The following is a 12,862-nucleotide window of genomic DNA, read 5'->3' on the forward strand; positions in this document are numbered from 1 at the left end:
GACAATACTTAAGGTAAAGAAGAAAAGTGCTTTTATTAGGTGCGATTCAGTTCATGCTTTTAGTTTTCAATAGTTTCCTTTAGCTTTCAAGTATCAAACTTTCAACACTTTGCTAATCATAAAGAGTGTGTTTTTAAAGGGGCCGTAACAACATCTGCTGTTTTCCATCTAATACAAGACTCTGGATTAGTGCATAATTGAACAAGTCACTAGAGATTTTGTTAAATCTTTCCAACCATGAAGTTTCTCCAGCTGTTGAGTTGAGATGATATTGTCTGTTTTTGTTGCATTTGCTATTGACTGCTTTAGTTTTGTTATTTATCCAAATGAGCCGAGAGACCATAGTTTCTAAAGTCTCTAAAATGTAATGTTTAGGGCTGCAAATAAGGGTTGTTTTCTTGATTGAATAATCTACAGATTATTTTTCAAACTAATTGCTTATTCATTTCATCTAAACAGTGTCAAAAATGGTAAAAAAAAAAAGCTAGATCTTCAAATTGCTAGTGTTGACTGACCAGTGGTCCAAAACCCAATTACTCAATTACAATTAAATAGAACAAAGAAAAGCATCAAATCCTCAAATTAGAGAAGGGATGATCAGAGAATGTTTGACATTTTTGATGATAAATGACTTTCCTTTTCTTATTAAAATTGTATTTGAACTGAGTGTTGTAATAAGTTAGAAAATATTGAATTTAAAATGTGAATTTTGTGAATCGACACATTTAGTTTTGTTTACAATGTAGTCAAAAAGGCTATTTAATCTGTAATCTAATATTCCCTCGAAGCTGTAATAAAAAATACAATAAACTCAGCTCAGTCTTTAACTGAGGTATGGCATTGCAGTGTATATGTGGATGTATATTAGACCTGTTACATGTGACTGTAGGTCAACTTACAGCAGCCGATTGCAGCCACAGCTAGATATAGCAAAGGCTCAAGGCTACAGAACAGAAAGTCTGTGAGATTGACTGCCAATAATAGCAAACCGTTAGCAGCACTTTGCTCACCAACATTCTTTCTCTTAGTCTCCTGCTTTTCTCCTGTCTTCTTTGTCTAACTCGCATCTCCCATCAGGAAAGCTTTTCTCAGGTCAAATCAGCTTTGTCTGCTTGGCATGTAATTGATGACGCACAAGTGCGTTGTGTGTGCGTGCACCCCCTTGCACGTGTCTGTGTGCATTGCTAATGTTTCTGAATTTATCTCCTCCCACACCATATTGGCAGGTGTGTCTCGTCTGCCAGATTGGTGTATGTGAGACGCATTCAGCCGACTGTGCTATTGGCGCAGACATTTTTTTTAATGAGCGCCATCTGTGCACATCCTGCTCCAAACCAAATACAGCCCTACCTGTGTGTTGGTTTGTGTCTGTGGTCCTCAGATGCCTCTGTTTGTTAATCTACAGTTCCTGATACCTTTTTCTGTCACTCATCTGTGATGTGTCCAGCAGGCTATCCAGGGGGTTATCCTGCCACGGCTCCCACCTATACACCCAACCTCTATCAAACAGGCAGTCCTGGGTATCCACCAGGTGAGCTCTAACACACACATCCAGATACATACACACAGGCCATTTGATGATTCTGTTCATATTTAACGAGGAAATTTCTAGGGAATTAAGAAGCTGTCAGTTTACCCAGTTTTTACAGTTGATTAGTGGGATTTTGTCATCTTTCAAGGAAAAAAATCTTGGATATACACACAACAAATATGGCAATGAGTTAAGGGGAATCCATTGAAGTTTTGTGTTAGGGGTATCACACAGACACACTAGTATATGCAGATTATCATTACAACAACCAATCATCACATTTTAATGACTGCACTACAAGCATGTGTGTTTTTATTCTGTCTGCTCTTTGTGTCGGGTGCTCTGTAGGTGTTTGGGTATATATGACACTCTTTGTTTCTTTGTACAAAACATAATAGTAAAAAATGTAAAGATACAGAGCAGAATTATAAAGGGTTAAAACATAAGGAAAGAATCCCTTTGAGAAGTAGATGTCATATTTCAGGAGCAAATAACTATATAAACAACAATCATGCAACAGTCATCTGTGCAAACCTAATTCTACAATACTGTTATGGATGTAAATTCACAATAAAAAACACACAAAGTGTTGCCAAAGAAGAGTTCCCTAACAAATTTAAAAAGAAATAAAATCGATTGAGCTCCCAATTCGAGGAGCAAGGTAACACATTTTAAATTGGGCATTTTAAGCTGATGACTTTTCCTGGTTTGGTAGCTATGAATAGTGCCAAGGTTGCTGTAATAATCATTAAAATTTTAAAATAATAATGTATAAACTGAACAACCTATACATTTGTCTCAGAATATGTTAATCATGCTGATGAGTAACCACTGAATCCCAATTAAGACTCTGAAAATCAATCGAGTAATGTGTTGGTGTGGAATGAAAGTTACTCAGCGTTTAGGATGAGACTTTGCTAACTCTTGATATGCTGAATAAATTACACACTGATGGAATATAATTTCAAGTCAAGAGGATCCATTACTGCTGCTGCTTTATATTGCTGCATGATGATGCATTGAATGTATCCGTTAATTATGCATCATTATCCTAAAGCAAATGTTTTCCTACATTTTTAATAAGTTATTTGTGAATAATATACCAGCGTTGCCTAGAAAAAAATTCATGTAACACTACAATCACTCTTGCTACTCTTTAATCACAATTTGTTGTGAGTCAGTCAGAAGGTCGTTTAGAGCTGCACACCGGTTGCATTAATGTGAAGGCAGCGTGGATTAAAAGTGATCCCGGACTAAAGAGCATTGATGGTGAAGGAATGGGAAGCTAGCCAGTAACAGCTGCCAGTGGCCTTATAGCAGCAGATAGGTACTCTGCTGGGGTTCAGTGTCTGGTCCCAATAGCAGATGGGAATAACAGTTGTCTCAGTGCTTTCCAGACACGGTGTGTCTGTATTGATATAGATAGTTTAGTGCAGTGGGGTCTTGAACTTTTTAGCCTAAAAACCCAGATTGAGTGAACACAACCTCACTTGGGTCTTTTGTCATGAACACTGTTATTTGGGGATATTCCAGAAATAGTAGGAGGACACAGTTTGGATCCAAAAACAAAGGAGTACTACTATATTGCTATTGTCAAAGGAGCTGATCATTGGTGGTGAGTCAGTTTTATAAAGAGATTTGTTAATTTGTTCGCTCAAAGCATCTTAGTGAATACCTAAACCAAAAATCTAAAGGTACCGAAGAGGTGGAAAGACACTAAGGAGACTTCTACAAGGACAAACTCAATATGAAACCATTTCAGTCAAGTGTAATCAACAACATCGGGTACACAAACCGAAGAAACTTAGCAAAATACAGTAAAAACACATGATTGGTGAACTGACCATGTGAAGACAAAAGGAAAAATCGAATAATCTGGAACATCGGTGTGAAAAATAAAGGAATAATAAATTGGTACTGTCGATAAGATGTTTTTCCAAATGGATTTTGAAGACAATGAAGTTGGTGACACAAAAGATGAGAGAGGGATCTCTGTTTTATACTAGAATAGTAAAAAAAAAAAAAAAAAACAATAAAGTGAAAATAAAGTGCTTTGAAGCCCAAAAAGAAAATGAGTGAATGTCTTGAGATTGATTTTTAAAAAAAAATGCTTAGTTTTTGGAAACCATGGTGAATAGTTACTAGACTTGGTTCCTTTTGTGAAGAAATTATGCTGAATTTTAAGTATCTTACCAACGTAGGATGGGTTTGTAGATTTCATCTGTGCTGCTTTTGAAGCCCCTCGCCTCTTGTCCCCTCCCCCAGTGTTGTTTTATCTTTTGGGAGTCTAACAAAATATCTGCTATTCTTTGGCACCCAGCTTTCTTCCAACTGAAGTGTACCTAATTATTGAGTTTAAATCAGCAGCAGTAATGTTTCTCTCTAAATGTATAGTGAGATTAAAATATGCGTATCTAGACAAGAATCAATCTGAAACCAGCCAGCCGTGGTCTGATTTAGAAACGTGTCTTGGTCAATGTCATTATATCTCAAGACCGTTGAATAGACAAACTGTTTTTCTATCAGCAGGGCTTTTGTGTAATTGTCACACACCATTGTCCTCTAATGCCCTGCATGCATGTTAGAGCAAAGAATGTGTGTGTGCATACTCACACACACACACACACACACACACACTTTTAGACACACATAGCAGCTCCAGCATCTCTTTGTTCCCTTGTCCTTGTGTGAGAGAAGCGCTTTCATAAGCTCCGCAGCAGCACTAGCTAGTAGCATGTTTGACCTTCAGGCTCCTCCGAGTGGCGGATCAGTGGAACTGCAGCCAGCAGCAAACAAGAATGCAGATGCCTTCACTCTGCTTTTCAATCAGTCATGTTGGGCTTGTTAAAAGGTGGATACGTTTAAATCATGTTATAATGGTGTGTTTCTGTGGGTTTCACAGCCTGCTTTAATGAATTTGGACCATTAAAAGGTGAATATACTCCATATACATTGACTACACAAGTACTGTCTTCAGCAGTAAACAATACAAATATGCCATCTTCAAAGGTCATGGTAAAACTGGCTGAATGAGGTTTTTTTAAGATGCACAAACTCAAACACAGCACAAAATGTTGTTTAGAGACTCCCGTGACAAGACGGCACCAGTCCCCCATCTGGTGGATTGTGTAGGTAATGAAAATAATAAAACAACACATTGTTGTAGAGGGGATTTTCATGTTTTTGAGGCAAATTGGTATGAATATGTATGTTACTCATTTGGTTTCTATTGCCCCCCATAAATCCCTGATATTGTTTTGTGGTTGATTCTTATTGTTGGCTTATATCTTCCCTTGGTATACCATATCTAAATACAATATTAAACAGTCATCCCACTGAGGTTCAGTTCAGAATTGCCTTTTGGGCTGGTGGTGACATGCTGCATTGTAAGAAACTAAAAAAAAAAGAAAGTCTTAAAAGGAGGGGTTGTTTGAAGTGATGATGGTTTAGGGTGAGGGGTTTTTTTTCAGGCAGCTCATCAAATTGCAGACAGACACAGTTAGCAATTAGCTGGTAGAGGAACATTTAGCAGCTAAAGAGTTGGTGGAGAGCAGAAAATCACTTATTGCAAACAAAATCTCATCATTCAATTAGTAAATCACTCGAATCTAATTTATTTCTAACTTTTCTCCCTTATTTTTCCTTATTTTAGGATATACTCCAGCAGGCACCCCATACAAAGTGCCCCCTACTCAGTCAAATGGAGCACCCCCTCCCTACACCCCGACCCCCACCCCATACCCGACAGCTATGTACCCCATCCGCAGTGCCTACCCTCAGCAGAACATATACGCACAGGTAAGGATACGGGATACTCTGTCCTTCGCTGCCGACAAATGTTGATCAGGGTTTTTTGTCTTTGACCTGTTCAACTGCCACTTCGCTTTAGTAAATGCTGTTATGTTGCCTGGACAGTTGATGATATTTTAAGGCACATTAAAAACGGTCTGGTCTGTCATCTTTGTAATAGTTTAATTTTCAGGAAACCATTCGGCTCTAAAGACAGTCACTTTTGTGTTGTGTGCAACAGTGTTAGGTATTAACTGTGGTTTAATCAAGGATGAAGAATTCTTTGAATGTTAATGTTGTTTTGTGTTGAGAATCAAGTTTTTCAGTTGTCTTAAGCTAAGCTAAAGACCCCCAAAACCTAAAACTTGAGAAAAAAAATAACAACACATGTTTGTGCTTCCACAGCATCTGACAGATTGGACAAAGTAGACTGACAGGAGATTTTAAAAGCACTGGCTTAGTTTGAGATGCAGTTACGCACGGCAAGACAAAAGAGCAATCATGTTCTGCATAATTTACTGCTGTACGACTGTGCAAAAAAATTGAACAGAAGGATGAAAAGAGGAGAGGCAGGAAGAGAGATGGAAAGTACCAGAAAGGCAAGATGCCCAAAGCAGTGATAGTCTGCTGAGTGTTGGATTTCTACTTTTCTGAAACTGTTTCTGCTGTAGGGATGCAGATAAAGTCCCAGAGTCCCATCAAAGGATCCTGCGGTGCAAATTGACCAATAGTAGATTAAATGTCCTCAAATAAATATTTAAATTTTGTAATAAGCTTTCTATATCATTCACCCTCTGCCTCATCAACTGTTCCGACTGTTTCAACAGGGAGCGTACTATACCCAACCAGTGTATGCGGCCCAGCCACACGTGATCCATCACACCACCGTGGTGCAGCCCAACAGCATCCCCTCCACAGCCCTGTACCCTGCCCCCGTCCCTGTACCTGCTCCTCGCAACAACGGCATGGCTGCCATGGGGATGGTAGCCGGGACAACCATGGCCATGAGTGCAGGTACCACCAGAAACATTAACTCCAAATATTTTGTTATTTCAGGTTTTATTGGCAGTAATGTTTTAACTATTTATTTTGAGAGAGAAGCTTTCATATGTCAGATTTTATGTGCTTGGCAGGTTCAGGTCAGCAAACCATATAAAGATGTTTATAAATAGATTTTTGACATTCAATTATCCAGCCAACGTCTTTTAGTGGGAAATTTATTGGTACAAGGTCAGTAGAAAAGTATTTAATTAGCAATGGAGTAAATTCAGATGTCATATCTGATGTAAAAAAAAAAGAAAAATGCTTGAAAAACGAGGGAAAATATTCAAAAATACTTGAATAGATCTAAAAAATGATGATGATGTTGTTGTCTCTCTCTCTCTGTAATCGAGCCTTCCTCACTGTTCAGCAGATGGATTCATAAATGACTAAAACTCATAGTTAATGGTGTCATTAACTTCCTGTAGGGACCCTGCTGACAACGCCCCAGCACGCCCCGATCGGAGCACACCCAGTTACTGTGCCAACCTACAGGCCCCAAGGGACACCTGGGTACAGCTACGTACCGCCTCACTGGTAGAGCCCACCCATCATGTGAGTGTCTGCACCTCCCGCTGTCCGCTTTCTCTTCTTTTGAGATGTTCCTCGCCACCCCAATTTTCTCTCCTCCATCTGTTTCCTCCTGTCTCCCCTACCCCTCCTCCTCCTCCTCCTCCTTTTTCATTCCTTTTTTTTTTTTTTTTTTTTTTTGTTCATGTGTTGTCTCTTTGACTTGAACAAACTGTGCCGTCTCACATTCCCCCCCCCCCCCCTGTTCTTTAGAGGTCTGAGGCGCTCTTAAATCAATCACCAATGTGTACCTTCGCTCTTCTTTCCCACCAGATCTGGAGTCCACCATCGTATGCAACTGCTCAAATCTTACACGGGCTCCCTATGGTAACCATGGGAACTCGGCACCTGTCTGCAAGAACAAAACTAAAGTGCAACAGCCACTTTACCATTATTGTTATTGTTATTATGCGACATTCTCTAACGTTTTTACAAAAGCTGCTTTTATTTTTTCTTTTTTCTCTGTTCATTTGCCAACCAGTCATTACCTTATTTTTTACGGTTGTTTTTTTTTTTTTTTTTTTTTTTTTTTTAATGATTTTTTTTTTCTTTCCTCATTTTCTTTTGCTGTGTCTGTCATCGGAACTCCAGAAGGACTCTTGACCAATCACGGGTGTCGGTTGCTCCTGTTTGTGTTGTGCTGGTGTGTGTGGTCCTGCCTGCTGCTCAGTTGGCTGGAAAATATCGGGCACTTATTCCTCATTATCATCTCCATCAGTCACTACAAAGATTTATTGACTTATGCTGCCAAATTTTCTAACGACTAGATATCAGCACAGGGTTTTAACACAATTAGGATTTTTTTTTTTGTTTCGTTTTGTTTTTTGCAGGTTATTTAATTTTTAATATACTCTCTTTTTACCACACCCAGTTGAATGACCTTTGCTTTTTCCTGTAGACTTTTTTCCTACTTTTGTTCCTCTTCTTCATCCTTTTTTTTATCCACTTTGTTTCATTTTCAGTTTAATCTGTCGTCTTCCAGCACATTAGCTGTCTGTCCGGCAGTAGTCAGTATGTCATCCCTGTTGTTATGTCTCCATATGAGTGCTGTGTCACTATGAACAGAGCACTTACCAACCATTATCCCATCCTGCTGCGTGTCCCACTGTGTCCACATTAGAATAATATCCAGTGTACACTAAGGAAACATCACCTACTTCATGCTACATACTATGCAGGCTAGTATGTTGTGACACTATTGAAATCTTAATCTAGCTAGAGAACATTTTGGGGTCGTCCGGGTCATGTCAGCTTTTTATGTGGTTAGCGTAGGTCAAAACATTTAGAAAATGTAAAAATATTTATGATAACCGTGTCAACAGCATGGGTGGTCGTGCACACTTTCACACACATACACGCAAGCATGAACACGCGCAGGGGCTCCTGCGGCGTGTCGGAAACACACGATCACTTAGTGGCACTTACTGTACAGTACCTCCAGTTATGTCGTTACTGATCAATACATACATACACACACAAGCAAACACACACACACACAACATGGATCCTAGGGGTGTGCATGGCAGACACAGCCAGCAGAGAAGGAGTTTAAAGGGATTGTGTTGGCAGCGGGAGAAGAGAGCAGGATGAGACAGAGAGAGCAGACAAGGGAGGAGGAGGAGGAGGAGGAGGAGGAGGAAGAGGAGGAGACGACAACGTGGTCACAGTCATTTCATTTCAAGGCACAAGAAATTTGAGTTTGTGACATCTCACCTGCAAGAGACTGCACAGACACATTGCTGTTTGCACTACATGTGTTGTACTGTGGTTTCTCACTGTGATTATGTCGTCTTCTCCTTCTCTCTCCCAGAAGAGGACCAATAACCAAACACTCAACAAACAGAAAGTCAGACTCTGTGCATACAGTTTAAAAAAATGGACAAGTTGAATACATGGGCCCGGCGGCTGGAAAGGATTTAATCCTTTAGTTCTGCAGTAACATCTGGATGCTTGTGCAAGCAGGAAATTGTGTCCAACCAGGCGGCTGCAGTGTGTGTACACATGGTCCATGTCATAAGGATGTTTTATTGTCAGAATTTAGGTCAAAAATTACAGTTATGGGCACTCCTCTGTGAGAGTGCACGAGCCAAATCAGAATACTATTATCACAAAAGTGCAGTGGGGGTGCAGTGTCACTCAGTCACTTGCTTTTAAACCAGTTCGGTCCTTCTTGGGGGGGTCAGGAGCAAAGCAGCACGATCCCACCAGGGGCTTTTAGTAGTTTTTATGAATAAAGAATGATACATTTGTTCAATGTGCTCATTTCTGCAAGAGGCTGTGATTTACACACATCTGCTTTTACTCACTGCATGAAAACATCCTCTACCTTTTAAAAATCCAGCATAAACTAGATTTTAAGCAAATAGTCATTAGATGAGGATAATATTTAAGACAATGAGACGTGGACCCTATAGAGCAATTTACCATTTCTTTATTGCATTATTTATGCTCCTACACGCAGTATGATGATCCATCTTAATCGAACTCTGCAGCGAGTCTTTGTTTATTGGTTCTTGGCTTGAGAAAAGGGAGGTGAAAGGGTGGTGTTGGTGGAGTTTAATACATAGGTTAGGCCTGTGGCATTTTTCAGGATTTACACAATTAAAATAAGACTCAATTCACAACTTCATAATCTGTAGAGGACCGATTGGTATAACAAGAGCATTTACTGCGCGGGTATGTAGATGAAGTGGTTTGATATTGCAATAAAACAAGAGGGAATGCCTCCAACTGTTGACAAACAGTAATTATTTTATCAGCGTTTTGAATTGATTTTGAAAAAAATGCTTATTGTTGTAATCTCTTAACATGGACTACAGGCTCTGTATGCCCTCCATTCAATAATTATTACTGCTAAGAAGTGTAGAACATATCAAAAATTTGGGTATTGAATAACTTTGTGAGGAAATATTGCACAACATAAGAAGAAAAAAAAAACTTGATGACTATAATTTAATGCTAAGTAACAGGTACCTAGGCTTTTTAGTGCAAGAGGGAGGAAGAAGCAATTTATATTGTAATTAAAAATAAAATAAGGTCGAGTGTTTGAGGTATTCTTAGTCCAGATGTTTGTACACTAGTAGGTTAATTCTCAAGAAAATATTGCATAATACCGCTGTCGGATGAAAACCGTCTATGTTTGAGCCCTATTTTTAAAATGACCCTTGTATTTTAGAAGCCTGGTTATCAAGTGGATGTTATTAGGGTCATTAAATGCTACAACCATTTAAGGATCTTGTACATTTTAATCCCAGTAAAACGGAAAAAAAGAGATTGAAAAACTGGATTTTCTTGCGACAGCAGTAATGTTATTTGTCATTAGGATTTATTTAACCAACCACTACTTCTGTCAGTATTTCTCAATTAAACTTTATTTTCTTCTTTCCCTCTGGTCAATTGAGCATAATGGGTATGCATAATATTCAGGTGTATTTCACTATAGCATTGGATCTCTAAGTTTAAAAAAAAAATGCAGTATATTTATACAGCAAGTGGTACAGTAATGTATTTCTAGCTAAGCATGGTTGCATCAGTGTGGCAGCTACTGTTTGTGCTTTTAATATATATATTTTTTTTTACCTCCTCTTCTGCATATTTGTCCTTTTACATATCTGTCACTGAGGGGGGAGAAGTTAAGACGAGGTCTGTAAATGAAGTTAGGACTTTGGAAAGCATTGAATGGAAAGCATTTTTGGTTGACTGAAGGAGGATACCGTTATGCTCCTTTTTAAAAACCGTCTTTGCTATCTATTTCTGCTCTGTGGGTGCAAAGATATTTGAATGATCAATGCCCTTTGTTCTGTGCCATATTTCACAAACTGTTGTTCAGTAAATATGTTTCTTTTCCTAAGTAACTGGTGAATTCTGAGTCCTTGTTAAGTCTAGCTTCCTGTGAATCTTGTTTTCTTAGTGCTGTCCTATTTCTCACATTGTTGTTGATGCATATTGCCTGTTTCACTTTTATCTTTCTTACTGTATCCTCCGTGTGTATCCTGTTTTCACTCTGTGCCACAAGCCTATTCAGAGGCCATTTTGCATCCCCCTACCCCAAACATTAAAACTTTTTGTTTTTATTACATTCAGGGATGCAAAATGATGTCGGATCACGTGTATCGCTCACCCCAGTATCCACTCTTCATCTTTTCTTCTAACACTCTGCTCTCAAAATGGTTTTTTTTGGCCTTTACGCGCTATCAGTCTGACCTTTGCAACCCTCACCACCCTGTCTGAGTAGCAGACATATTGAATTATATGATAGTCATCAAATTTGTGTCAACAATGGTGATAAGCTAATGTATTTTATTTGCATTAGTAATACTCCACTGAGCCTGTTTAAACACTAGATGTCGCCAGTGACAAAGTCTGGGACTGGCATCACCGTGATTGAAGGCTGTGAGCCAAAATGAAAAAATATCAATGTCTCATCTAATTTCAGTGGATATAAGCAGCTGTTTTGAGCACTGAGATATTTGAAGAAACTGACCTGTTCCAAATTAAATGTTTTGTTGCTTGGAGATTTTCAGAAATACAATTTTAGACAAGAACAAGACACTAATATTTTATTTGTGGTGTTAACACTTCCTACTAGGAGGAGTCAGTTGTTTGAGATGGTAATAAGAGATTTTTCCCCTTATGGGCAGTGGACCGGTGCTCTTAAAAACAGTAATTGTGTTTTTAATGTGGAAGCTCAGTAGAGATGCAGAGCCACAGAGCATTCAGGTTAGTTAAAGGAAAACAACTCGGAGCAGTTTGTTTTCCAGGGTGGTGGAACTGCTTCCTCATTTCACTTCATTCCTTGCTTCTCATTTATTTAAATTTGCACTTAAGTGAAAATGGACAGTTGAACACTTCAAAGTGTTTAGGGGAGAAATGCAAAGTTGTCTTAATCATGGTCTTTTATAATCTTTTTTTTTTTACTTTCCTCTCTCTTCCTCTGTGACATTTCCAAGCATTGAAAGGTGGTAACTTTAATGATAATTACTTCTTTTGTTTTTGTTTTCAGTATATTTTTATTTTGCATTTTTTCACTTTGATAGTGAAAATGCGACAGAACCATTCATAACACATCTCTCCTGTCCTTCCATCTTCACTCTCCCCCCCCTCCCCCCTTCTTTTTTTGCCTTGCAGTTGCTAAGTCTTAGTTTTTTCATGAATATAAATTAAAACACTACTATCACAGTGAATAGTAGGCTCTTAAATGTCTTTGATGTTCTGCTGCAGCTTTTTAATTTCAATTTGTCAGAGATATTTCTTAGTTTAATTTGACACTAAATGTGATGCAAAAAGTGGAAATTCCTTGTCTTCCAAAAAAAAAAAAAAGCGTACTTGTATCCCCCCCCGGATCGAGTATTAGGAACAACCCCATCTTTGGAAGTTTTAGTTTGGTACCCAGTTTGCACATGCTATGGTATATCTGTTACCGTAAGGTTGTGTTTGAAACTGAAGCCCAACGTCTGTTCAGCGTTGAGAGAAGTGAATTGTATGTTAGCTATTTGGTCCAGAGTGAAGGACCTGCGTCAGGCTTGTGATATGAAGTGTAAATCTGTTTTTAATTTTTGTTTTTTTATGTTTTTTTCTTTTGTTTGTTTTTTCGTTTTTTTTTTTTTTTTTTGAGGGTTTTTTTTTAAAGATCAGTTAGTGATCTTAGTACTATAACTAAGCCAAGTTTGTAATTGTATATTTACTGTAAAATGTAGAACATTGAATAACTATTAAAATTTTCCTATAAAAGGAAGACTGTCTTGTGTGACTTTATTCAGAAAACTCTATGGTCGCATTAGCCATTATTATATTTGCTTGTAGAGTAAATCTCATTGAAAACGAACACAGATCTCATCATGAGTCACAAATCTGGTCAGAGTTTATTATATTACAGTTGAATTCTGCCCTAATATAATTTCACAAATGGTACAGTTCAGACCTAATCTGTGA

At 38.4% G+C, this 12,862-nt stretch overlaps 1 protein-coding gene across 4 annotated transcripts in view; it reads left to right on the forward strand.

Annotated features, from left to right (window-relative positions):
- The window catches only part of fam168a (family with sequence similarity 168 member A), a 32,473-nt gene extending 19,808 nt beyond the window's left edge, over nucleotides 1–12,665 (forward strand). For 2 of the 4 annotated variants that reach the window (XM_067594580.1, XM_067594582.1), the window contains 5 exons: nucleotides 1,448–1,531; nucleotides 5,184–5,329; nucleotides 6,148–6,334; nucleotides 6,790–6,916; nucleotides 7,205–12,665. In XM_067594580.1, coding sequence (XP_067450681.1) covers nucleotides 1,448–1,531; nucleotides 5,184–5,329; nucleotides 6,148–6,334; nucleotides 6,790–6,902 — 530 coding nt within the window. In that variant the 3' untranslated portion in view covers nucleotides 6,903–6,916; nucleotides 7,205–12,665. The remainder of the gene's footprint in view (nucleotides 1–1,447; nucleotides 1,532–5,183; nucleotides 5,330–6,147; nucleotides 6,335–6,789; nucleotides 6,917–7,204) is intronic. The other 2 variants (XM_067594581.1, XM_067594583.1) reach the window with 1 other exon arrangement.
- Nucleotides 12,666–12,862: the final 197 nt, after the last annotated feature.

This window comes from Thunnus thynnus, chromosome 7, assembly GCF_963924715.1.
Source record: "Thunnus thynnus chromosome 7, fThuThy2.1, whole genome shotgun sequence".
Classification (NCBI taxonomy): Eukaryota; Metazoa; Chordata; class Actinopteri; order Scombriformes; family Scombridae; genus Thunnus; species Thunnus thynnus.